This window comes from Medicago sativa, chromosome 7 (assembly GCF_051527215.1).
Source record: "Medicago sativa cultivar Bolivia chromosome 7, Bolivia_mono, whole genome shotgun sequence".
NCBI classification, from domain to species: Eukaryota; Viridiplantae; Streptophyta; class Magnoliopsida; order Fabales; family Fabaceae; genus Medicago; species Medicago sativa.
In genome coordinates, this window is record NC_140755.1 from 11,005,891 (window position 1) to 11,033,724 (window position 27,834).

The 27,834-nt window shown below is 33.3% G+C and overlaps 2 protein-coding genes and 2 long non-coding RNA genes across 6 annotated transcripts; 1 reads left to right on the forward strand and 3 right to left on the reverse strand.

Annotated features, from left to right (window-relative positions):
• Positions 1-1,616: 1,616 nt before the first annotated feature.
• On the reverse strand, positions 1,617-8,690 carry LOC146904196 (vesicle transport v-SNARE 13-like). Its single transcript, XM_085722504.1, has 6 exons — positions 8,468-8,690; positions 8,246-8,365; positions 5,192-5,250; positions 4,913-5,101; positions 2,409-2,579; positions 1,617-2,034 (listed from the first exon to the last, which is right to left on the reverse strand). Exons 2-6 carry the CDS (start codon positions 8,337-8,339, stop codon positions 1,882-1,884), a joined length of 666 nt encoding a protein of 221 aa, XP_085578630.1. The 5' UTR covers positions 8,340-8,365; positions 8,468-8,690; the 3' UTR covers positions 1,617-1,881.
• Positions 8,691-12,771: 4,081 nt separating this feature from the next.
• LOC146904197 (heat shock cognate 70 kDa protein-like) lies at positions 12,772-15,115 on the reverse strand. The gene is made up of 2 exons (XM_085725260.1): positions 14,752-15,115; positions 12,772-14,584 (listed from the first exon to the last, which is right to left on the reverse strand). Exons 1-2 carry the CDS (start codon positions 14,969-14,971, stop codon positions 12,954-12,956), a joined length of 1,851 nt encoding a protein of 616 aa, XP_085581386.1. The 5' UTR covers positions 14,972-15,115; the 3' UTR covers positions 12,772-12,953.
• A 512-nt stretch (positions 15,116-15,627) lies between these two features.
• Positions 15,628-22,282, forward strand: LOC146904198 (uncharacterized). 3 transcript variants are annotated; one of them, XR_015018444.1, is made up of 7 exons: positions 15,628-15,915; positions 16,592-16,663; positions 17,056-20,445; positions 20,531-20,663; positions 20,779-20,834; positions 20,951-21,067; positions 22,065-22,282. It is a non-coding gene; the product is annotated as an uncharacterized LOC146904198 (long non-coding RNA). The 3 variants fall into 3 exon arrangements; XR_015018443.1 differs by having other exon boundaries at positions 18,777-20,445; positions 20,947-21,067; XR_015018442.1 differs by having other exon boundaries at positions 18,777-20,445.
• A 457-nt stretch (positions 22,283-22,739) lies between these two features.
• LOC146904199 (uncharacterized) lies at positions 22,740-24,190 on the reverse strand. Its single transcript, XR_015018445.1, has 2 exons — positions 24,100-24,190; positions 22,740-23,001 (listed from the first exon to the last, which is right to left on the reverse strand). It is a non-coding gene; the product is annotated as an uncharacterized LOC146904199 (long non-coding RNA).
• Positions 24,191-27,834: the final 3,644 nt, after the last annotated feature.

Sequence of the window (27,834 nt, forward strand, 5' to 3'; positions counted from 1 at the left end):
ATGACTTGATTCTCTCGCATGTCATGCCTTACTAAAATGCTTAATACTTGCTTCTTTATCATAGAAATCTTGCTTACAATGATCATCATTTAGGACCTTGGTTTGAGGGGTTTACTTTCATAAAAGACTGCACAAGAAAATCCGGTACGAAAAACACCGAATCTGCCCGAAACGAGCAAGCATGACCAGATGCCACCACTTGCTCGCCTAGGCGAGTAAAAATCATGGGGGAGGCGAGAAGCTGCTCGCCATGGCGAGTAGGAGGCGAGCAGGACCCCCTGTTCGGCCTTCTAACTCGCCGTGGCGAGTAATAGCTCGCTGTGGCGAGTAATGACAGTCCAGAACCCCTAAAATTGGTATTTTTGACCCAAAAACCTCAAACCAATTGTCCCTAAGTGTTTTAGAACATATTTGATCATAAGAAACTTGTAAAACATTCATATGGCAAGTATTAACACATTTAGCAAGCATGGCAAGAAAAGGGGCAACTAAACTAATACATAAGCCCTAGAATTTCCATATCTTTCATAATAATCTATCATGACATAAACATAATCCCAAAGGGTGGGAAAACTATCTATGGAACTCACCTAAACATAACCTTGCTAATTCTTCAAGCTCCAAGCTCAAGCCATCAAACCCTAGTTTTGCTTCCTACTTTGAATCTTTTCTTCTTTAATTCTTAACCTTCAAGAAACCATATCATGCTCAAATCCATGCTCCAATCCTCACCTTCCCAAAACCCTAGCCTCTTGATCAATAACCAAACCCTAGCTTCCACAATCACATACCCTTGAGAACCAAAGAGAAGGAAGAGTTCAATCCAAACCCTAGTTGCTTCATGCTTTTTAAGTTGCTAACAATCCATGCTTGGTTCACTTCTAACAAACTTGGGAGAATTGTTTCAAAAGAGGAGAGATGGGTTGAACTTCATGAGAGATGGAAAAAGAGGAATCAATCCTTAACCAAGCTTCTAATTGTACAAGAGATCATGTGGGAGAAATATTAGTTCACTTGCCATGGAGAGGAAGAAGATTTGGTGGGGAGAAAGAGAAGAGAAGGCGTGAGAAGGAAGAGAGAAGGGAGAGCAAAATCCAATTCAAAACCTAGAGAGAGAAAGTCAAAGAGGAAATGAGATATTTTGCCCCAAAATCAAATAAATATCCTTTCCACGTGAAATTACCAAAATGCCCTTGCCTCAAGCGTGTTTAAAACGACTCTGATACTTTCCCCGTATAAAGCTGACATCTTACAAAATATTTCCATTAACTTACTTTCCATGAATTAAATGCATCTGACACAGTCGACTGGTAATATCTCGATGCTGTCAGGCGGGATATTACAATTTCCTTCTGCGTTTTTATTAGTTTCCTAGTCTGTAATGCTTGCTTGTTTTATCTGATTATTTTTCACTGAATCAAAAGACATTAGAGTCATCTTTCTCATATGACGATATTTATAACTAATTGACCTCTAATAAAGTAAGGGAAGATTCAGCGTCTTTTGAAAGCGTCAACTACCGAAACTCGAGCGGTGTTTTCCAATTACAATATTCCCAAAGAATAGGTTAAGTTACTATAGACATGATTGTCAGCAGATGATTTACATGCATCATATCAAGAACAACATTTTAATCCAATGGATTAGACTAATTTTACAACATAACCACATTACATTTTAGTATTATATAAACTTCATGATCATTACATAAAATAGATGAAATACTTACATGACAAAGCCAGCACAAGACACATAATTAAAGAAGCAAACATTTGCAAATTTGCTTCCAGCATTGCACAATAATAAGGACCAGAAAACAAAAAAAGAGAAATTCTTATAAAAGCCTTGCATCTTGGCGATTTAGGAGGTGTCTGGTATTATCTATTTTGAAAGTTTGAAGTACAGAGTCAAGATAATAACAAGAACCAGGACCCCAACAATGGTGCTAATAATACACTTGTTCCTGTTCATCCTTTTAGACATGTTCGACAGAATTTTCTTGCTCTTGCTTACGTTATCATCCACTCCATGAAGCTGCATAAGGGAATACGATCCATCAGAAGATCGAACAGTGTGTGATTTGTCTTTCACCACTACCATTACAGAGTTACACTTTCATGTATATTCTCATTTTCTCAAGAACAAATGAGTAATATTAATGAAACAATATGCAGAAAATCTACCGTAAAGAAGAAAAGCAATGTATATATGCTACATGTCCGAAGATAAAACTTAATCAATTTCTAGCATTTCACTCAAACTCCTATGATATAAGTCCAAGAAACGCTGCATAATGCAGCTTCCATTATTAGAAATTAGAATTTCTAAAAGTATCTTGTTATTACTTAGTACTTACTAATAGAAACACGAGCAAATCATAAGTGAAAGGAAGAAGATAAAAACATTACTGTGTCATGTGCATGCAGTAGAGATTGTCGCTGAGAATGCAAATCTTGAAGGATTGAAACCCCAAGCTCTTCCGTTTCCAACATTGTTCTCCTGCTGTCCTTAATTCTGTCACTAGATTTGTTCAACCTCTCAGTTGAAAACATTAATCTGTCTCTTTGATCAGCTGATACCTGTTTTTGTCAGATTAGCAATAAGCAATAGGAATCAAATTTGGTGGGGAATACCCAAGAAAAATGAATATTCAGAAATGTAGACTGAAGCTACTCAATTAATTTAAAACATCAGGAATTAAATGGTTGAAATGCCATTTGCAACATTAGGGCTCAAGATATCACCATTTTGTGCACCACCAACATGAAATGTCTGAAGAAATTAATGTAAAAAATTATATTAATCTAATCTATTTTATATAAAAAATATAATATGTATCGAAAATTTTATTCTTTATTTATGATGTCAACTATAATTAGAAAAATTAGTATTGAAAATCCATAACTACTGTTCTAAAATGTTACACTTTTCTATACAATTAATCTTATTTTCTTCCCGTACAGAAAGTTTATATTTCTTTTGGTGTTTGCCTCACTGGAAGGAGTCCATAGTAAAAATTCAACCAAATCTTCACAAATTATATAGTAATTGACTGCCTCTACTGTCTTCCTAACTTTATTATTATTATGATTAGGGTTAAATATGTTTTTATTCCTTACATTTTGCGCCTCTTTGAAGAATAGTCCCTACATTTCATTAAATGTTTTTAAAATCCTCACATTTTATCTCCGTTCTCAAAATTAGTCCCTGCCGTTAATTCTCTAACGGGTGCTGATGTGGCAGTTAGTGGGTCCCAATTATTTTAGGGTTAAATATGTTTTTGGTCCCTACATTTTGCGTGACTTTGAAGAATAGTCCTTATTATTTTAGGGATTTTAAAAACATTTATTGAAATATAAGGACTATTTTTCAAAATCACGCAAAATATAGGGACCAAAAACATATTTAACCTTAAAATAATTGGGACCCACTAACTGCCAAATCAGAATTTCCGTTAGAGAATTAACAGCAACGAATAATTTTGATAACGGGGATAAAATGTGAGGATTTTAAAAACATTTAATGAAATGTAGGGACTATTATTCAAAGGGGCGCATAGAAACATATTTAACCCTTATTATTATTATTATTATTATTATTATTATTATTATTATTATTATTATTATTATAATTATATATATATATATATATATATATATATATATATATATATATATATATAGAGGGTGTATCAAGTGAGAGTGCTTTTATAATGAGAGGTGAGAGGGTAAATCACAACCCTTGGATCAATCATTACTATGATCTTTAATTTTTATTAATGTAGGTAATCAGTTTGCACCTTCATCTCCCCTTATTTCTCTCGCGTCTGTTCTTGTTCATATTCCGCTTCATTATGGTTTTCTCCGATTTCATCCATGGTGCTCCACTAAACATCATATCTTTCTCCTTTAAATCGATGGTTTCTCTTCATTTTCATTTGAGTTCATTACTTTGTTCCCTTATTCTAAATCCTTTTATAATTTTTAGTTTTTTACATTGTAGCTACTTTTCAAATTCTTGTGCTGTGATTGTGTGGTCTGTGAACATGTATCATGACTAATTGTCCTTTCCCTTCATCTTTTATGTAAATATTGTGAAAGAAAGCTGATACACGAACATGTGATTCTCCAACGATGGAACAATAATTAAAAAAAAAGAAGAAAAAACCTAAAAATATAAACACAGTATTAAAGAACAATGGAAAAGACAGTATACAAACGATAGAAAATGAAGAAACGACGGCGGACGGAGGCGGTGGTTGTGGACGGTGGTGATGATAAGTGGCTAGGTATGTTCTTTATGCGGACGGACAGACGGTAATGACATCCTAAATATGAGATCCGAAACGGCGGAGGCCATGGTAATCTAAAATCCATCGTCATCTAAAAGGGAACTTCATCCCCTCTCTTTAGAGCTAGTGGCAAGATCCAGGAGAGGTACTGGGTTGGCATTCCTGTTGGATTTTATTGTGCTGATGCGGTGTTGCAGAGATGGTGAAGAGTTGGGATGTGTGCAGAAACGTGAAAGGAGAAGGAAGGTCAACAACCATGATGTTTCACATGCATTGGAGACTACATAAATCTCAGCCGTCGATGTTAATCTAATGGTCATTAAACAATCCTCTCATCTCTCACAATAACTATTCCTCTCATTTGATACACCCTCTATATATATATATATATATATATATATATATATATATATATATATATATATATATATATATATATATATTGATCTTTTCTGTTGACTTGAAACTTTAGAGATTGGAATTCAAGCCAGTACGTAGCCATCATGGTTTCACAGAATATAAAGGAGATGGAGGACCAATTCTTTGCGTTATCATGGTTTCACATAACAATGAATGGTCCTTTAACATCATCAAAGAGTGTCAATTAAAAATCAATCATACCGTCATAGCATCTGCCATGCCTGATTCCAACAACATATCCCGGGCAGAGGGGTTCATGTTACCAGATACAAGTTTCTTAAGTTCGCTTTTATTATTGTTCAGATCTGATTTGTATTCCCGCAACTTAGCAAGAAGTACACCCTTAATGTTTGGCTGCAAACTTCTTGCCTCAAGATCCATTTTCCGAATCTACAAATCGATAAGCACGTATATCAGAATCCCATAATACAGAAGAAAGAAGGAAGCTTTCAAACAAAATGAAAAAGGCGAAGAGGGTACCAAAGCTTCTGCCTCATCGATTCCAGCCTTTATATCTGAAATATTTTGCTTCTTTTGCTCTGCAGAATGAACAAAAATGACACAAATCATAAAAGAAAATGTTTTGAATGTTCATAACTCCAGCATGAAATGATAAGCGTCAATGGTTCCTCTCTTCTTGATAAATATCTTAATGGTTTGTGTTTGTCATTTTGAAATTATATTTAGTTTTAGGGTTTAGCATTCTATGAAGAATATTTTAAGTTCCATCAAATACTCAAGTAAGCCAATGGCAAAATATACCCTATTCTCATAAGGCTAAACTGTACTTTTTGCCCCTTAAGTTTCAAAATGTTGCAATTTTGGCCCCCTATTAAAAAAAATGGCAAAAGTGACCCCCCATGTTTAGGGAAATATGTCTTTTGACCCTCTAACATAAGGGAAATATGCTTTTCGACCCCTTATCTTTAGAAAAAGTTGCAATTATGGCCCCTTTTTTGGGACACGTGGCCTCTTCTCAGCAATTTTTGGACGAAGGGGGCCAAAAATGCTATTTTTTTTAATAGGGGGCCAAAATTGCAACATTTTGAAACTTAGAGGGCAAAAAGTGCGTTTTAGCCTTCTCATAAAATGACTATTGGAATTTACATTACTATATTATGACTTGATCAGAATGCTGCCTCACCCAGCGCCTAATTAACTAACAAAAGGCACACAAATTTCTTTTTCTTTTTTTAACAAACAAAAGGCACATAAATAAGGGGATTTAACTACTTTAAAGTGTGCAACTCAGTTTAGAAAGGTGAACAATTCATCTTAGAAGGGAAAGTAAGTAATGTAAATCATTGATGAATAACTCATCACTTGTCAACAGTGGACATATTTACTCTCCCCTCTAAAGCGAATTATTCACTTTGGAGAAGTTAATCCAAAAAAAGGAGGGGCATCAAACATAAAGATAAAGAGGTATGCATTTGAAACAGCAGGAAATGTACCTAGCCCTATTAGATCAGAAATATCAAATTCCACAGAGTTCAGTTTCTGCGTCAATTCGGAGCAACTCAATAACCATTAAGGGAAACATTAGAGGTTTCAAGTGTAAGACATTGCCTCTCATGTCAATTTAATACTTTTTTGCTTAGATGCATCAAACACAAACTTAATTCATTTGAAAAAATATTAATCTAACAACTAATTACTAACATTGCCATTCAAAAAAATAATAATAATCATTTGAAAAAATATATGTAAAAAGGAAATTTCTTTATATGAAAAGAAGACAGAGACACTCATAATTTCACTACCACAGAAAACTAGTAGAACTGTAGGAGGCACGCAGAAACCAATGTCAGAGATTTTCTGACGGAAATTTCTTAATAGGAGCTATACATCAACACAATTTCCAAAGAAAGGAGCAGTGCACCAATGTGTGAAAGGGAAAGTCCACACGATGGTATACATACAAAGCATTACCAAATTTGAGGAATGCAATCAAGCGAATACTCATTAATGGTTTTACACATTAACATTAACTGAACTCTTGTAAACAAACAATTGTGAACCTTATATAGAAAATAAACACATTATTTACTTCCGATCTATTTCAAAACGTTTTAAACTATTTTCCACTTCCACCCATGTCTAGACATAATGTTAACGAGTTAGACAACAATCAAAACAACTAAAGAATGTAGCAGCAAAACATGATTGGATGATAACAACAATTGATTCTTTCTACAAGTGAGTTGAATGTAAAGCGATTTAGGTCTAGATGCATCCATGTAAAAGTGAATTAAACACGAAATTTAAGGCTAAAAATAAAAATCAATTAGAGGTAAAAGCTCCAAATTTTAGCTTCAAATGGATTGTGGAATTGCAGCAACATGTTATGGTTAGGGCTGGAAATGAGTTGAGCTAAGTTAAACTTTATTCAGCTGGGCTCGACTCAATAAAAAATTATCGAGCTTGAAACTCGACTTTGAGTTCACCACAAACTTTTTTCCAGCTTGAACTACACTCGTTTTAAGTTAATGAACCGCTCGATTCGGCTCGATTGGTTCAGCTCGAAAGCTCAAATGAACCCAAGAAATATGTATATAAATTAAAAGGACTACATCAAAACTGGTCTCAAGAGTACTATTAAAACCGCGTTATGGTCGAAGCACCAAATTGTAGCTTCCCAAATTTCACGGCAAAAGCGCATTGAGACAATATAATTAGGATGCGAAGTGGTTTTAACGCGAACCCAAACATACACATAATCAATTCTGATGCAAAATAAATTCTACAACTTTGGAATCAACTTTGCCTCCTCCTAAATTGAAACCAAACAAACTTAATTTTTATACTTACTAAACCACCAATCAAATTAAACTCAAACAAATTATCATATTTTAAATACAAAAATAAATATCCAAAACAAACATGCAATGCAATCTAATTTAGCAAAATAAGAAGCAGACAGTAAAACTAAATAACAAATATTACTTACTGAACCAAGAAACACCAAGTAACCACTAAAATATAGTAAATCACCAATTCGCCCCTAAAATTATAAGGGTCAGACTTTTTCATCTCTGAAATTTATGAATAGGCAAAAAGACCCCGATTTTGAATTATGTCGGGAAACTTGATCTTCTGTTAACTTGTAAAGACTAGTTTGATATTAAAGTGATGTTATTTAGGAACTAATTTGCTAGTTAGCAATATAATTCAGGAACTAATTTGTGTTAGCTTGTAAGGAGTATGAAGCACAGACACTCCTCGGATAAGGAGTGCCCTGGCGTGTCTCACACCGACACAACACCAACACATATGATAACACTGAATTATACGATTTTCTCAAGTTATTAGCAGTGTCGGCGTGTCAGTGTCCGGGTTGAGTCTCGTAATGTGCTTCATAGGTAAGGACTAGTTTGAAATTAAGTGATATTAATTTAGGAACTAATTTCTAGTAAGTGATATGATTTAGGGACTAATTTTTATTTCAAAATACCGCACCATGATTCTGGCAAATCCACCGTAATACCAAACATGCACGAAAAAGCGAGATTAAGAATAATTCTATTCAATTACCTCCATTAAGAGCAGCAGCTGCAGTACAAATTTTGGATAGTTTAGCAGAAAGCTCACAGTATTGACGTTCATATCCTTCAAACACGGTACTCATCGTCTCCACAAAAATCGCTAATTTCTCTGTTCAATTCACAATCAACAACAAAATTTCAATGTTATTCAAATCCATAATAATATACACGGAATTCAGAAAATTCAGAAAATAGAAACAAAATCTAAAACCTTATGATCGAAAATCAGCCACGAAACCAGGCCTAATTCGTTGAAACGATTAGGAATTTGATAGAGGTGTTGGTTGGAGGATCGGAGATGTGGCCGGCGGTTGTTGAGATCGCCGGAGATTTTAAGCGGAGAACGGCGACGGAACGGTGATTTGATCGAAACGACGGCGTTGTGAGAAGATGATGATGATATTGATTGATTACAACGGCATATAGTTTTTGTTTCGTTGAAGGATATTCTGGTAGTTAACACGTTTTTGCTACCGTCAATACGCACGTGGATGCCACGTGTTTAATTCGTTCCACAAAGAAAGTCAAGAATATATCTGTGAAATGTTTTGTAACTACTGCCTCCGTCCCAATTTAATTGACACAATTTTGTTTTTCACACATATTAAGATTAAGAAAAATGTATAAATAAAGGGGAAAGTGGAATATATTGTATTGGGAATGATAAAAGTAGTATTATTTAGTGTTATATTGTATTGGGAATGATGAAAGTTGTATTGAAAATTGAAATGAGTCAGTTATTTTGGGACACTTTTTTTTAGAAAATGGGTCAGTTATTCCGGGACGGAGGGAGTAATTTTTATCTATTGGTCAAAATTTTTTTTCTTTCCTTTTTCCCACTCTAACCCTCTATTTTTATCTTAATTTAAATATGTGGTTGGATTAAGGGTTTAGAAGGAGATGGATAGGAAGAAATCAATTTTATTTTTTAAATTATAATTAATGTAAAATGTTTTTATAAAATAAATTAAGGATTTTTGAAGTATTATATGATCATTTATCACATTGTTAACTAATTTAATTTTCTAAAAATCATTTTATAATATCCATAATTTAAAAAAGAAAATTAAACTCTTCCCTTCCTTTCCCTCATAAACCCTCCATCCAAACACATCTTAAATGTATATCTTTATGGTAATTTTTTTAATAAAATGACAAAATTAGTTGTAGAGAGATAGAAAGTTAAGAGATGAAAAAAGACAAGAGTTAAGAAGAGGAAAGGATCCATATCTTTAACGGAATAACAATGTTTGAACGATTATTTGAGATAATTTTTGTGAGAGTTTCTTTTTTTCTCTTTTCATTAGTCAAAAGCAATAGAGAGAGAGAGAGAGAGAGAGAGAGAGAGAGAGAGAGAGAGAGAGAGAGAGAGAGAGAGAGAGAGAGAGAGAGAGAGAGAGATAATGTGAGTATTAAAAAAAAGTTGTCGAAAAATAATTATTATAAAGTGATTGTACAAATATCATTTTACTTTTTAATATTGTTATCCACACTAAATGACGTACCATGTTGTTATATGATGTCAAAATTATGTTCAATTGACCCAATTGTTTATATAGAAGAAAAAAAACCATATGCTAAGATAAAATAGTATGAAGTTTGATTTGATGATTCATTAAAAAAATATCAAGTAAACAGTCGACTTGTGAGGTTGTCTCAAATTTGTCTTTGAGAATATGAATATTAACACAAACTCTTGTAAAATGTTACTTAAATTAGTTCTTCAATTCAAAAATGTGATGGGATTTACCTGTAAAGATTCTATGCTGAAATAAATTAGAGTGAAAAAAAGTATTTTTTTTTACTGAAAATAGCTTAGTTCATTTCATTAATAATAATAGTACGAATACATCAGCGAAATCACGGAAACTAGTTAAAGATGTGGGTGCCAATGTTAACACATGAGCAACCTCATCGATTTGTTTCATAGTAAACTTGACATAAGAGTATGAAAAACAAGAGATGTGTATGTGCATTGTAGTCTTGGATAATAGCGCCCAACTTTGATATGTCTTCCTCTTTACTTTTAAACATCACCACAGTTTGAATGTCATGCTCAAAATCCACATTACTCAAACCTAGATCTTGAACCATTGTAGGGTGAGAAGAAGCCATGTAGTATCACATTTGTCCACATCAATACAAGGCGGGATCCATTTCGTCTTAGCAAGTACAAATCTACCTTGATTGTTCCTAATACAGATTCCCATCCTTACTCTATTTTGATTTGTAAAGAAGGAAACATCAACATTGCACCTATACTTACCCAAAAGGATATGTTTCATCCATCCAACGCAAAAATTCCTCACATCTCCTTGCTACTATGATTGTCCTCTGTTATGTTGAGCAGATCACCAATCATGCAATAATTTGCTAGCGCGATCACAAATGAATGAGCAGTATCAATCTCGTGTTGTTCCTTTGCTGTCACATGCTCCACATGATTGTCATAAACTTACCACGTTGAGTGTATGATAGTGCCTCCAAAATCGCAAAAATATGTCCTTTACGTTTGTGATTACGGTAAAATTGTTCATAGTAATCTTAATTTTGATGATTATTGTCTCCTTTCATAAAATATCATAATATATCTCAAGCATAATTTAGAGCCACGCAATGCGCGAGTCTTAGTCTAGTTTCATATAATTGTGGAGAGCAACTCAAAGATCCTAGTTGATAGACAATAGACATGATCACTAATAATTTAAAGTTCAATGGACATATTCCGACTTTGGTTCACAAATTTAAAACATTGCTTAGTTTGATATGGCAGGTGCAGATCAACCATACTTGACGCGAGAGAAATAAGAGTGTTGATTGACTTGTAAACTTTAGCATTTATATGGATCATATAGATTCTCTTATGTTGGAGACTTTTCTAATTGAGCTTCAAACACTCTTTTAAATTAAGACTTACATGCCTTTCTAATCGAGTTTCAAAAACTCTTGGATGACTTAAATGTTTAAGAATGTCCGCTTCCGTAGTTACTTTTCTTTCCCTTTGACTTTTACCTCTATTAAAAAAGAAACGAATAGATGAGATGCTCAAACACACCATCATAGATGATTCTCATCCTACCCGACTCAAAAAATTAGTATATGTAGTAGCGCGCAGAAGATATTCAATTCACCAAAAAAAACTAAAAACACTTTCACATTCCCGTTTCCGACCACCAGGAAGATTTCAAAATCAGTTTCTCTAGTTTTTCAAGGAAGAAAAATGAAAAGCCGAAGAAGCAAACTAATGGAAACAAACACACGTTGATATTCATTATGTTCATGTTAACGAACAAACTCCTTCATTCTCTTTGTAGGACAAAAGGTATAAAGAAAGCTTAAATAAACCACAAACAATTTCTAGTAATTAGAAAAATCACCAAGATTATACTACATTAACATTAAGATCTAAGAGTTGTTCAAAAAAAAAACATTAAGATTTAAGATTTAGGGTCTTGCAAAATAAATTTTTTTACTACACATCCACTCGGCTTGTACCAAAAGCCAGAAAATACCACCCCTCCCACCAACAACACATCGTGTACTCGGCTTGTACCAATAATACACTGCAATGAAGTTACACAGCATATGACAAAACAGAAACAATAAAGTTGAATCCGATTGATGACATCAAAAGGCCCAACATCCACTATAACAGACATATATCAATACCTATGAAGCACATATTCAGACACGGACACATTGACACTGATAATAATTTGAGAAAGGAAAATGTTAACTTGTGCCCTCAAGGCACAAGTTAATGATTCAAAATAGAAATATTCTATTGTAATTAATGCATTTGACTTTAACTTTTTTACTTTTCAATAATTAAATGCACAAAATTTAAGAAAATGTTTCCATTTTTGGGTTGCTTAACATGTGCCCTAAGAGCACAAGTTAACATGACCCTTTGAGAAAATGACATAATAGAATATAATCATATGTGTCGATGTCGATGATGGATACATATCATATCGTATCTGTGCTTCATAGATCAATACACACCACCAAAGGGACCAGATTTGCAACTTGTTACATCATCTACCACACCATGTTCCCATATATGTATTAACTAACTAATGTCATGTTATTTGTCATAATTTAACATTTTTATTTCTCATGATACATTTTCCCACACAGTAGTTGAGACTTGAGAAACTAATCAGTCATATACCCTTTACACTTGTTAAAGTAATTAAACTTGATAAACAGACCAAATTCTCAAAGATGATTAAGCGAGTCAATTCTCAAAGATGTCTAGCTCAACTACGTTTTCAAATTTCAACCACATATCAACTTGAAGCTCAAAGATTAACTAGAGAACCAGAGCCTTAGAGTGATCTGGAAACAAGGTTTCAAGGATGCTGCAATAACTAGAAAACAGACAGTTCTGTTTTCATTCTTTGAGATCATTAAAGGAAAACTGATATCAAATGCTGATATCCAAGCATCAATACTTCACTAAAATTTCTAATTCTACTTCTCTGTGCTTAACAGTATCAATCAACAATAAAGTGTAATACTCCAAACATCAAATGACTTGGTTTTGTAACAAGCAAGATAAAATAACTATAAAACATCAATTGAAAAAAGAAGTATTTAAGTCATAGTTCCAACGACAATAACGATTTAAATAACATATCCAAAACAAACTTCACCAAAATAACACTCAAAATATCAATTGACAGCAAAAAAAACTAGACAGATTTGCCTATAATGAGTTTGAGCAGACTCTCAAGCTCCTTCAGGTGCTTTTCAAGAACATCTATTTCACTCTGCTGGTTACTATCAAGTAAACTTGTGGCCTTTGTGATTGCAGAATTGATCTCGTCATTTTCTTGAGAAGAGAGCTTTAGATTCACATCTTTCTTCTTCAAAGCATTTTTCACCTTGTAAACACAATAATCTAAAGCATTCATTACATTGGCCTTCCTTAGGAATTTTTCATCCTCGACACGGTAATTTTCAGCTTCACTGATCATTTTTGTAATTTCTTGGGATGACAATCTTTCTTTGTCATTTGTTACTGTAATCTCATTCATACTACCAGTGGATTTTTCATTTGCAGAAACAATTAAGATGCCATTTTCATTGATAGTAAAGCATACCTCTAAAGGGTGACCACGAGGAGCACGTGGGACAGAAAGACTAAAAGAACCAAGCAGATTGTTGTCAGTAGCTCTTGCTCTCTCACCCTCATAAACTTCGATGGTGGCTGAAGTTTGGTTATCAGTAGCCGTTGCATAACCTTCTGTTTTCTTGACAGGAATGCTAGTATTCCTAGGAATTACCACACTCATGATGTCACCTTGAATTGAGGTACCAAGAGACAAAGGAGCAACATCTTGCATCACCAAGTTTGGAACATTATTAAAGCCTTCGCTCAACAAAGCAGCTTGCACAGCAGCTCCATAAGCAACAGCCTCATCTGGGTTGATGCTCTTACACAGATCCTTCCCTGTGAAAAATTCCTGCAATAGTTGTTGTACTTTTGGAATTCTAGACGAGCCACCGACAAGGACGACATCATGTATAGCACTTTTGTCCATTTTGGCATCAGCAAGACAACTCTCAACAGTTTCCAAACACTCGTTGAAAAGATCCATATTTATTTCCTCAAACTTGGCACGAGTGATTGATGAGAACAAGTCAAAGCCTTGAAATAAAGAATCTACCTCAATGGTGGTGATGACAGCAAAAGATAGTATTCGTTTTGCTCTTTCACACGCCGTTCTCAACCTCCTTAAGGCTCTTGAGTTCTCACTAATGTCTACCTTGTTCTTCTTCTTAAACTCCTGTGCAAAGTAGTTCACCATCCTATTATCAATGTCCTCTCCACCGAGATGAGTGTTTCCGGCAGTAGCCTTAACTTGAAAGACCTTATCGTTAATTGTAAGGAGGGACACATCAAAAGTCCCACCACCCAAGTCAAAGATGAAAATATTACGCTCCTCCACACAATTAGTTCTCTTGTCCAGTCCATACGCAATAGCTGCAGCAGTAGGCTCATTGATTATCCGCATAATATTAAGACCAGCAATAGCACCAGCATCTATTGTGGCTTTCCGCTGAGCATCATTGAAATAAGCAGGTACGGTAACAACTGCATTCTTGACAGGCAATTCCAAAAATGCCTCTGCAGTCTCGCGCATCTTTGTTAGAACCATAGATGAGATTTCTTCAGCACATAGGTGCATCTCCTGTCCCTTGTACTTAACCGAAATCAAGGGTTTGTCATTCACTCCAGAAATGACCTTGAATGGCCAGAGCATCATATCGTTTTGAACAACAGAATCATCAAACTTCCTACCAATTAACCTCTTTGCATCTAACAAAATAAAATTAATAGTAAATTAAATTCTGATCAGGGTCACATGCATTTAAAAAACCAACAGTGTCAACACATCGTATCAATGCAATGCAATAACAACAGTAAATACATGCATTTCAAAAACCAACAATAAAGAAATGAAATAATATAGAAAAGATATTTACCAAAAACAGTGTTTTCAGGGTTTGTGGCAGCTTGATTCTTAGCTGCATCCCCAACCAATCTTTGATCATCAGTGAAAGCAACACAAGAAGGTGTGGTTTTGTTGCCTTGGTCATTGTGAATAATCTCAACTCTGTTGTGTTCATCTAGCCACACAGCAACGCACGAATACGTCGTTCCAAGATCGATTCCCACTGCACGTCCTTCATACTTTTTTGCCATGATTTCTCAATAAAACCAAAGAAACCGGAAGAAAAACAATTCAAATCAAGATTAAGAGAAAGCAAAACGTTCGGGTTTTTGTTCTCACACTATAAAAATCATTTCTTAAGTACGTAGAATAGGAGCATAAATACTGTAGGATACAAAGTAAATATCCCTTACTTGTAAAGCTTATCTAACTTCTAACTTATTCCTAATCCTAGTTAACACTCCAAATAACCCTCCACAACCCTAAACCTAATGTTTTGGGCGGGAATGAATGCTGACCGTTGATTAAGGCACCAAACACATCTCAACGGTTGATTTCCAAGCTATTGAGCTGCTCCCTGTGATTATTATTTCATTCAAAGTGTCTTACCATTTAATTGCTATTTTCCTATGAAGACTTCTCAACTAGAGTAGTTGGTTTCCAAAGCCTTAATAACAACACACTGCTGAACGTGGAGGTAGCATTTAACTGTATTAAATTTCCAATGAACAGTAAAGGCTCCATTCTCATATACTCCCTCCGGTCACTATTATAAGCAAATTTTTACTTTTTAGATTCATTCAATAAATGATGTATGTGTTCTACAATATAGACCACATACATCATTCATTGAATGAACCTAAAAAGTCAAAATTTGCTTATAATAGTGACCGGAGGGAGTATTCCACACTTTCTCTCTCTAACATCATTCCAAATTTCCAATCCCTATTGTCTGCCTCTTTCAGTAACTTTTCCATCCTCTATCAAAATTTCCCCTTTTCAACTTTCTAAATCCATCTTTGCTACACATCCTCAATAATTGAAATTCAAAATTTGAAAGTAAGGTTCAATTTTCAGACACACTCTGAGTCGAGACCATTCCTATGATCCCATTGAGCAGTTTCATCCACCATTTCAAGGGAATGTGAAGATTTGGCGGATGATGACGTCTTCAACACCCTTAGGTTTTATTCAGGTAATTGATTTTTTTCTCAACATTTATTTCAATCTCTGAAATATTTTTTCTTTCAAATGCTCTTTGTTCTATTCTTTCTAATATTGTAAATGTATTGCTGGGTTGTTCTACCCACAAGGTGTTTGTATAATATTCTGACTCAAGGCTTAAAATTATTGTGATACAGAGATAATTTCAGTTTGCTTTTCTTATAATAACACATCTTTCCTTCATGTTTGTTTGTATGCTACAAATATTAAACTCTCATTGTTTTATGTGTATACATCACTAACAGCTAGAATGAAGTATTTGTTAACGGTGATAGAAAATTATAGGTATGCTAGAAAATGATGATATACAATATTTGATATTATGACGTGATTTGAGAAATTGGTACCATAATTTGTTTTTGAGAATCACCTGTAAGATGTTTTTGGTTGATTTGATGAGGGCTTTCACACATGTGTGGTGGATTTCATTATAATTGCCTAGCAATGTGTAAGGATCTCACATGACGTCCTCAATTCCATTTGCCTATAGAAACTGATTTGGCAAACTTTTTTTTAGCTAATATAGCATAATTCTTTAAGACAAGCTTGAGAGTGTAGTTCAATGATTTTCAAGATCTTCACTTGACAAACAAAGAAAGGAAGTCGGGTTGTGTATATGTGATTATTTTTGTTCTTTTTTGTGACAGGTCCTTATCTTTATTTACTACCTTAGGATGTGGAGCAAACATTTCTCGATGGACTTGATCATTGTGAATTTGGTAATTATAACTTGACATAAAAATAATGTGTTTTGCTAATAATCCAATTTTTTTTTGTAGAGCTATACGGAAATGAATGAATGGCTTCAAGAGAACTTTTCAAAAATATTTAGTAAAACTAGGTTTTAAATCAAAATAGTATATATTAGGTATTATTGTTGTTGTTTAATCTGAAAATGGGATTTTCAGGGACCGTCTGAATTTTGGGTTTGCCTTTTCTTTTTCCCCACGATGCCGTTTCTCTTCCTTTGTTTCTTTGCAAGATTAAATTCCATCTTCAATTATTGTTGTTTTTTTTTATCCTATTCATATATGGATTTTTATTTCAAGCAATTGAAACCTTGGTTTTTTCTTTTAGTTTTAGAATATGATTTTGCAATTTGGTTTTCAAGGGTTTTACCGTAAAAGTGTACATGTAGAGACTACATCAAGGAAAGGACCCTAGAGTCACGACCCTCTGTGTTCAGTAAAAAGGAAGAACATGATTGAATGAATTCAATATAGGTGCATCCAGATAACTATATTAGGAAGACTGGATTCATTGATGACGGTCGTCGTGATTGCAAGCTAAACAGTATCTCTTGAATTTCATTTTTCTATTTGTTTTTAGGGATTTTGAGGGGATAATCATGATATTTTGAAAGCTTATGAATTTTTTTTATTTTGAGTTTGATTTTATATGCCCACCGATCTTGATTTATATATTTTGGGGGTTGAAAGTTTGATTTTGTGTCAATGTTAATAATAATCTATAATTTGTGTTTTCAACAGTCCTCTTTGTGTTCTAAGGTAGATAGTAGAAATTGAATTGTGAACAACATGGTGATTTTTGTTTAATTGTTTCTTATGTAATAACCTTGGAGAAAGATCTATTAACAAACCACATAAGATGAAATACATCAAGATTGAGAAGGATGCTTGACTAGGATGATAAAAGACCATGTTTTTTATTTCTGTTTTATCTGATACCAGATTTTGTCTCTGTTCCGGATCATGATGTTTAGTTTATTTTCTTGAAACTATTGCTGTTTTCGGTGTACTCTTTTTTGAACCTAAGACCCAAGTGTCTCATATACTATCCTTTCATGTTGCTGTCAAATAATTTGTCTGAATGAATCAAAGTTTTTTCTGATATTAATACTTTTGCTGATTTCGGTTTTACCTATATGCAAAGTCATTTGTGTTTGAGAATTAGTGCTTTGAGGATTTGATTATAAGCCTATTAATTCAGACAAGATATTGGAGTAAGAATTACATTCATAATGAATGCGAACCAGGTGTAATAACAATAAGTTATGTGCTGGTGTGTAGATGAGGGATATGTGAAAGATATCATATTTAAGCTTTATAGTCTATAAATGAAACATTGCTAAATCCTATGGATGTGTGATCAGGTTCATATCAGCCACTAAAAGGGTTGTCCCATCGATAACAAAATAATTTCTATTCACTAAGTATGCAACTTATTTGAGACTGTTTATGACTAATATCGTTAAGGGACCTTTCCGTCAATATGTTTTTTGATTATATGTTTTATGACATTGTTGAGACATTATTATATGCTCCAATAGTGATTGTGTATGTTTACTATTGCTAAGCGCATTGTTAACGTATTCATAGCCATTCGCCGTTTATAAGAGATTAAATTTAACTCATTCATAGTGCTTTATCAAATAATTTACATATATTATATAGATCATTGTGTTATGTTTTTAAAATGCTTAATTGAAATAAATGTGCCCCTGTTGGTAGTTATTTTAAATGTTGTAGAAATGTGAAATTGAACAGCAAGAAGACAATTTATCAATCTAACAATTAAAGTCTTTGTAAAATCAAGGATCACATATTCTGCAGTGCGCTATAAATGTATGTTGATTGCAAGTTGCAACTATATCAGTTTGTTTTGAGTTGTAAGTAAAAAGTAAATATTGGGATTTTGAGTTTATTTTGGCCATTTTGATCAATTTGTAAGGTATCAACCACTGTTTGAAAGTTCTTTCTTTGCTTGGTTTTATGATTTTTCAAGTAGCATTACTTTGTGTAGCTAATTTAGATTGATTTTGTATATCGAATCGTTGATAGAGCTATTCTTTTGTTGCACATAATTTGGTAGATGTGGCGTGTATTTATATCCATTCCGGACTGGTGTGGAGCCAACATGCCTTCAAAATTATAGGTATCTCAACCAAGAATATGCATAAAGGAATTGGAAGCGCTAAACACTTCAACAGACAATAAAGTACACTTTATGGCATATGTTGATGGAAGTGGTAGAGATTTGATGATCGTTAAAACAACTTAGGGGACTTATGTTGATATTTACTATGACAAAGGTTTGTAGTATGGCAATTTGTGAAAAGTTGTAATGAGTATTGTAATTGGTAGTGTTGGCACAATTATGCTGTCTCCATGCTTCTTTCATTAGTAATGTTAATTTTTCATTAAATAGCCACGTTTGAATGCAAACTTGATTATTTTTTTACAATCAAACAAACTGATATAGTTGCAAGGATGAGGTAAACAGAAAGCTTCATAAGAAATCTCTAAAATGTATGATTTTTGGGATTTGATATTCTTGAATCCAACATCCACTCTACCAAGATAACTCTAAAAGTTGGATCTACTAACTTGATGATAAAAAGTAAATTTTTTTATAAAACAAAAAGGTTTAACGCTAGCTTCTATCCAAACCTACCAACTCTTCATACTCAGTTAGATACAAATTTAGAGTGAGATTTCACAATCTGAACTTCTATCCAATTCTGGATCATGTTAGTTATCTTAATAGTGTTTTATGTGTTATTTACTATACATTGTCTTTGAATTGGATTCTTAATGATAATTTTATCTATATCAATTCATGACAGTAATATATTTTACATATATCTCGCCCGTACGACGCACGGATGTGTGATCTAAGGACATAAAATATTGAATCATTTTGTTTTCGATGTAATAGATCATATTGCAATATATCAGCTTCTCATTGTTAATGTCCCGGGCGGTAGCACGGGTAAAAGTACTAGTTACGTAATGCAACAAGTAAACCCTACAAATTTGCCTCTAATTTTGCTGCATTAATTGCAAATTAGGTTAAACCCTAAAAAACTTCCCTCCTAAATCCATGCCATTTTGAATTTCAAATTTTTCCTTTGGAAAAACAAGTGAAAAATTGGTGGCATTTACTAGGTATATGTTGTTTACAGTAACATCTGTTTTCAATGTCCAATTTCTCTCTCATCACATATTTGCATCTCTTCCCAATGGTTCCTTTTGCATCTCTCTCTCTCTCTCTCTCTCTCTCTCTCTCTCTCTCTCTCTCTCTCTCTCTCTCTCTCTCTCTCTCTCTCTACGTGAGTTATAGAGATAACAACCTTTGACAAAAAAAATACGGCTCTCACTGCCCTCCTCTCTCTCGCAACCACCGGCGTCATCACCGGTGTTGTCTTTCTCCTATCTTATCCTCTATGTCGCCGTCACTTGCAGGTCTTAACGGGTCATCAACGGCGTGAGGAGATGGTGGGAAGGCGGTGTTGCGAGATCACCGACGTGAGAAGATGGTGTGAAGGCGGTGTTGCAAGGTCTTCACCGGCATGATCGTGGTTGTGGTGTTGCGAAAACGTCTTCACCGACGAGAAGAGGATGTCACCGACGACGGCATGAGAGAGAACAGATGTGAGCATATTGATGTTGGTGAGGACGGTGGTGGTTGTGGATGCTTAGTAGATTGATGGTTGGTGACGACGACATTGAAACCTTGCTGCAATACCACTCTTTAACTGGTATAGATATCATCGATTTCTTCCTCAGCTACATCTCTTTCGATTTCATTTTTCACTAAAACGTTGGTGTTTGTTTATGTGATAGGTCGTCTGATGAATTATCCTTTTTTTTTTTCTTTTTCAATTTTGCTCTAAAGTTGCATTACTTATGAAGGTTGGAGAACCAGCTGAATTTTTGCAACTACAATGAAGATAGTTGTGGGTTGCATTAGTTTTAGGTAGGTACTCACTCTGGCTAATAATTTTGTTTTTGTTTTTGTAACTTCGGTTGCCTAACTATGAAATTGTTTTTGGTTGTGTTACTTATGGTTGCTGTTTTGGTTTTTGTTTCAGCTTTGGCAAATATTCATGAGAACAAGAAACAACCACAAGATGCAGAAGACATAAAGGTAAACCAATTTAATGAATAATGAGCTTGCAAAATATTTATTTCTCCATGTTGTCCTCCAATGATTTCAAACAAGACAATTGTTTTCTCATTATTTGTACTATTTTATGAAGACAGTAGTGTGGCATATGAGAACGATAAGGACCTGAAGGCTATCAAGCTTTGATGTGGCTTTTAGGGACAGAGGAAAATGAGGAAGAAAAAGCACTATTTGTTACAGTCTACTCAAAATAGGTAATGCCTCCCCAATTTTATCTGATTTCAATTTACAAGTAATTAGAATTGAGTTTTAATATAGCTGTCTTTGACTTTGAAAATGTATATTGAGAACATAGCACAACCAGTCATAAAAAAGTTTTTCTGGTCATATTCACATAACCTAATTGGTATAGCTTATGATAGCTTATTTCTGTGATTATGTTTTTTCTCCATAAAGGTTGGTTTCAATGAAAGATTATTATAACCGTGTAAGTCATATCCACCATATTGTATAGCGGTAGGTAAAAAGGATTTAGTGATTAGGATCTAGAATTAGTGTTGGAAGTGCATCAATAAAAGACACATCATTAGGAGATTATAAAGGGTCACACTTTTTCACAATTAACTCTTTCATTAGTTGGCTTATTTCTTGGGGTACCAATGCATTGAAACTAGAAAGTTATTTGTATTTTGCTCCTTCACACCACAAAAGGATTATTACCCTGTTCTTTGAAAATCCCAAGTGATCATTAATTTTTTTCTTCACATTTGATGATTTCGCTAATAGCTAGTATATCTATATCTATTGATCTCACTAACTAATAGCTTCCCAGAAGTAATAATGATCCCAATGTTAACTTCCAGAAAGTAAATTACCTTAGTGAATGATTGTAGTCATGCGTGTATTAAGAAAAGGTTCTTTGGTCTTTACAACTGACAAACAAATTAAATGAGGGACTAATAAGGATAATTTGAGTTTTAGTGACAAGATTATGTAATACATACTTTATACAAATGTTGGTTTGCTTCCATAATTTGTTTTCCAATGTAATGAATACATGATTTATACACCTGTCTTGCTATTGATTCTGCAGGGATGTGCAAGTTAATTGAAAAAATATTTAGTATTGTGATTCTGATGTAGTTTTTTTTCTTTCAATTACTTCAATTTTTTGAGGTTTATATTGCGAGAGAAAGATATGTTAATTATTGGAGTTTCAGGACTGATTTTGCAAGGCATTTGGCTCTGCAGGTTTTTGCTTATTTGTTGAAGTTAAAAATACTGAAGTAGGAAGGAAGATAATTTAGTTGTTGAGTATATTGGTTTATGCATAAATGTTGCACGAGAATGACTCAATTTGGAATGAAAAAAGTGCAGATCATGCAATGCATAAGAGCAATGGTGCAGGCGACAAATAAATATTATAACTGTTTTTTTGTTTTTGTACAAGAATACTATAAGTGTTCATTAATTATCACTACTAAAAAAAAGTCATTTTCAAACGGAATTTCAGACGGTTTTGGGACGGAATTTACGGACATTTCCCACGGATTTCGGACGAAAATCCGTTTTCGGACGGATAGGGTGCTGTCCGAAACAACCGCGTCGCAAATCGTATTTTCGTCCCAAATTCCGTCCGAAATATATTTCAGACGGATTTCAGACGGTTTTCACACAAACACGTTGGACTATACTTCAAACGGATTTGGGACGGAATTTTATTAAATTTCCTACGAATTTCGGACGGATTTAATTTAAATTTTCCAACGAATTTCGGACGGATTTAATTTGCTTTAAAAAATTTCCATGCTTTTCGGACGTGGTTATAATTTTTTTTTATTTTACAGGATTGCCACAATTTATAATCAATAATACATACTAAATCAAATAAAAATAAATAGTAACTCAAGAGTAAACAAAGGCCCATTGCCTGAAACAAAATTATATAAACTAGAATCATATAAGTGCTCAATGTTCTAACACAATAACATGGCTAAATTGTTCATTAGTCAGTGCTCAACAATAAAAGTAACAATCAATTGCACTAGATTTTGAGAAAACAATAACATGACCAAATAGTCAAGTCATCTAGCATATTATGATGGCTTTCAGAAAACAATCCTTCTTCCTCTTGATTTTGAGACATAGATATTTCCAAAAGCTCTGCTTTTCTCTTCTTAAAATTTCCCTACAATTTTGAATTTTATTAGTCATTTAAATAACAACCAATTATAAAGCTGCAATGTCAGTAAAATCATATATAAATTAAAACTTATCCTTTCTTAGCTCTATTATCATAACTTAAATTATAGGTAAATTAAAATTATAGATAAATTATAGATAAATAAAATCTGTAACAACAAATTCAAATAAAATGATACTCATAATTATAGTATGTTGTATCTTGTAACAACAAATTCAAATAAAATCAGAGAACCAACATTGTTACAAGGACTGAGGTACAAATTGATGATTGAATACAAAGACACAGTAGGTAGAACTAGAAGATACTATATAGTGACAGGTCAATATCTGAATGAAGAAGTAATTTAGAAAATAATTACAAATAGAGACAATGATGATGATGAATTTTTATTAGGTAAAGCAATTTTCATCAGTAAGAAGTAATTAAGATACTTCTCAATATGCTAATTATGTCCAAAGACTCTTCATTGTGCTAAACAATTTCAAAAAATGAAATTCAATGCTCTGATGAACAAAATACAAGAAGAGAAAATATATGAATCCTTCCTATATATATACAAGTGAACCAAAACGCATAGATGATAGACAGATAGGCAAGCCTTCATTCAATTAAATAGTGGATCCAAAAGAGAGACTGTTAAATTATGGAGAGGAACCTTCACACCCTCAATATCACTTATGATATATACATATTTATAAAATAGTTAATGAATTCAGAGTGATGTGAAACATGGTTTAGTGATTTCAGAAGGGTTTGATTAAGGTTATGTGAAAATTGAAGGTGAGGGTGAAACCAAATTCATTAACAATTTTCAGCAAAACTGAATGAACAAATAAAGGAAGAGAGTCAATCCCAAAAGGGGATAGCTGTGCAAATATCCATAAGTATGTCTGAATCAAAACATTAAATTCCCCAAATTTATGAATATGCTCAAGTTCCAATTTGATGACATAACAAAAATCAATAATATTATGGTATGATTCAAGTATGAACGAAAGATTAACAGAGAGAACATTAACATAGAGAATTATCAACTAGAATTGGAAAATAAATAAAATAGAAGATGAGTTAGGGGCTTACAAGGTTTCACGAAAGAGGAGAGCTGGAGAAGTGATGGTGCAGGTTGTACATGTGATAATGATTGATTTGGAGATACATGTGGAGATGGTATATGATAAAAGACAAAAAGGGTTGTAATTTTAGTTTTGTATTTTTTGTGAATGTTGGATAAAATATGATAATAAAAAGTGAAGAATGGTGGAAATAGAGAGAAATGGTAATCAAACAAATTCCCAATCCAAGGAAGATGTTTAATTTGGTAGAGGATCGCCACAAGAAACGTGGTTTCTTGATAAGATCAATGCATGGTTCAATCCAGAACCAAAAAAGGAGACAAAGCTCTCACAACACACAAAGTGTATTTTTTATATCAAAATTCTACATCTCTTATTTCATTGAAAAAATTACAATTTATAGAGTTTTGGCTCTAATAAACTCAACAGTCCCTAATTAATTCAAATAAAACTTATAAATTAAATCCTAATCTATATGGCATATAATCAGCCTTACAAAAGTATAGCCATCAAATAATTCACGTGACTTGCTTGTTGTTATCTTCATTTCCAATTGATAGAAGCTGCTCCAAACAAATTCCAAAACCGCTACAAGCTGCCACCTTTAAATGTAATTACTATTAAGCTGCCACCTTTTAATTCTAAAACCGTTACTTCCATAGAATTATTCTCAACTGATGAAAATTGGCTTTTCAGTAGTGAATGAGAATTACACTTCTAATGATTATGATTAAAGTTTGTAATGCATGTGTGGTCCTAAATATATGAAGTGCCAAATAATTTTTTCAAATGATGTGCAGCGCTTCATCATCACATAAAATCATAGTAGTAGTAATAAGCCACTTGATTAACAACCAAATTATTATATTTGAAAAAATAACATGCTGACTTGGAATTAAAATGAATAAAATATTCATTTTTCATGCATTTTTTTTTATAGGTTTCCTTCCACATGCTTAAGGAACTCATGATCACATCATTCTCCCTCTCTTCAAAAGGATTTGCCCTCAAATCCAAACCTGCATACAACGAGAGTGAATCATGTAAAAATGTTTTTCCTTTTTTTTCTCCACTTGGTTTTTTTATGGTTACCTCCTTCATTTTCCTTATTCATAAAAACTTCATTTTTCTCAACAATAAATCCATTTTCACTATCCTTTTTCTCTTCCTTTTCCTTCCCACTTTCATTTTTCTTTTCCTTTTTCTCTTTTGTTCCCTCACAATTTTCATTCTCCTCTACTTCTTTCTTCTCACTTTGTTTTCTTTCTATTTCTTCCTTCTTTTCTAATTCTTTTCTTTCTTGATCATATTTTTCTCTCAATTTCTTTTGATCTTCTCTCACCTCACTAGGACTCAATGGTGCAAGAACAATCTTTTTTCCATGATAAACAAATGAATATTTATTTAAAAATCCATCATGACTAGTCTTTCTATCAAATTGCCAAGGTCTCCCTAACAACAAGTGACTAGCCTCCATTGGTATTACATCACACAAAACAACATCCTCATATTTTCCAATTCTAAAACAAACCTCCACTTGTTTATTAACCATCATTTCGACAGTTTCATTAAGCCATTGGAGTTTGTAAGGTTTAGGATGAGATTTTGTATCCAAATTAAGTTTAGACACCAATCGAGTACTAGCAAAATTACTGAAACTCCCTCCATCAATAATTAAAGCACATACCTTTCCTTGCACTAGACATCTTGTTTGGAAAAGATTTTCTCTTTGAGTTGTATCCTCCTCCTGGACTTGATTTCCACACATTCTCCTTACCATGAGAAGCTCTCTCATATATAATTCTGGAGACATTTTTTTCTCTTTCTAATACTTCAAAAAACAAAAAATGAAATTAAGGAATTGCAATGATAACATGGAAAATGAAGATGATGATGATGATTTCGAAACTGAAACAAAAATTGTCCCAAACGAAACCGTGCTCTGAATACCAAATGATAAAAGACAAAAAGGGTTGTAATTTTAGTTTTGTATTTTTTGTGAATGTTGGATAAAATATGATAATAAAAAGTGAAGAATGGTGGAAATAGAGAGAAATGGTAATCAAACAAATTCCCAATCCAAGGAAGATGTTTAATTTGGTAGAGGATCGCCACAAGAAACGTGGTTTCTTGATAAGATCAATGCATGGTTCAATCCAGAACCAAAAAAAGGAGACAAAGCTCTCACAACACACAAAGTGTATTTTTTATATCAAAATTCTACATCTCTTATTTCATAGAAAAAATTACAATTTATAGAGTTTTGGCTCTAATAAACTCAACAGTCCCTAATTAATTCAAATAAAACTTATAAATTAAATCCTAATCTATATGGCATATAATCAGCCTTACAAAAGTATAGCCATCAAATAATTCACGTGACTTGCTTGTTGTTATCTTCATTTCCAATTGATAGAAGCTGCTCCAAACAAATTCCAAAACCGCTACAAGCTGCCACCTTTAAATGTAATTACTATTAAGCTGCCACCTTTTAATTCTAAAACCGTTACTTCCATAGAATTATTCTCAACTGATGAAAATTGGCTTTTCATTAGTGAATGAGAATTACACTTCTAATGATTATGATTAAAGTTTGTAATGCATGTGTGGTCCTAAATATATGAAGTGCCAAATAATTTTTTCAAATGATGTGCAGCGCTTCATCATCACATAAAATCATAGTAGTAGTAATAAGCCACTTGATTAACAACCAAATTATTATATTTGAAAAAATAACATGCTGACTTGGAATTAAAATGAATAAAATATTCATTTTTCATGCATTTTTTTTTATAGGTTTCCTTCCACATGCTTAAGGAACTCATGATCACATCAGTATAGTAGGTGTAACATCTACAACAATTCTCCCTCTACCAGTTAAGTGTCGACCTCGGGAGGATAAAGTCCTTCCACCTCTTAAGTGCTGGTTACAAAAACAATAGTAGTGGAAATGACCAAAACTCAATAGAGTATATAATTACATACTTGTCAATCAATCACCACTAATTAATCTAAATCTAAACCAAACTCTGGAATAAAAATTGTAATAACTTAACAGAATCAAAAAAGGAGAAACATGAAACATAAATGTTCACTTTATGAGCAAAAGTTCTATAGTTTTTATTTAACAGAAAAAATTATCAACAATACCTAGTAAGCAAAGTGGCTGATATGTACTTGTGTCAAAACAAGCCTATCCCTCCCTCACACCCCAAAAAAACCCAGCAAAACAGCCGCACCCCTGCTGAACAACAGAAAACAGCACGGCACTCCCATCTGAAAAACACCCAACACGCCAACAGCAACTCAGATTTGCAGCAGAAGCAGGCCAAGCAAAACAGCAGCGCTCCAACAGTCCTCAAAACAAGACCAATACAATAAGCACCAATACAATAAGCACTTAATTAAGTTGTTTATCTAAACAAAACCACTACCTAGTAAGCACTTATTCAATAAGCATTTATCATATGAGATTATATGTCATAACCTATTTGAATTAAAGCTTAAGCTTTTGTTTACAAAATACTAAGCTTCTATCTAAAAAAATACTAAAATTATATCTTAAATTTAAAGCTCCAGTATTAATTAAAGCATAAGCTTCTGTCTACAAAATACTAGAATTATATAAAATGAGATAGACACACATATAATTGAATCTTTAACAAAACAGAAAAACTGATTAAGCATGTGGTTTATGATCCAAAGTTGTTAAACAAAGAAACTACACATATAGACCAGGTGG

Excerpts from the sequence above, each read along its gene's own strand:
- LOC146904196 (XM_085722504.1), bottom strand. The coding sequence starts at position 8,339 with ATGAGTACCGTGTTTGAAGGATATGAACGTCAATACTGTGAGCTTTCT. Across the intron at positions 5,102-5,191 it reads TCGATGAGGCAGAAGCTTTG|ATTCGGAAAATGGATCTTGA; the intron begins GTACCCTCTTCG and ends ATCGATTTGTAG. Across the intron at positions 2,580-4,912 it reads GCATGGCAGATGCTATGACG|GTATCAGCTGATCAAAGAGA; the intron begins GTATGATTGATT and ends TGACAAAAACAG.
- LOC146904197 (XM_085725260.1), bottom strand. The coding sequence starts at position 14,971 with ATGGCAAAAAAGTATGAAGGACGTGCAGTGGGAATCGATCTTGGAACG. Across the intron at positions 14,585-14,751 it reads CCCTGAAAACACTGTTTTTG|ATGCAAAGAGGTTAATTGGT; the intron begins GTAAATATCTTT and ends TTATTTTGTTAG.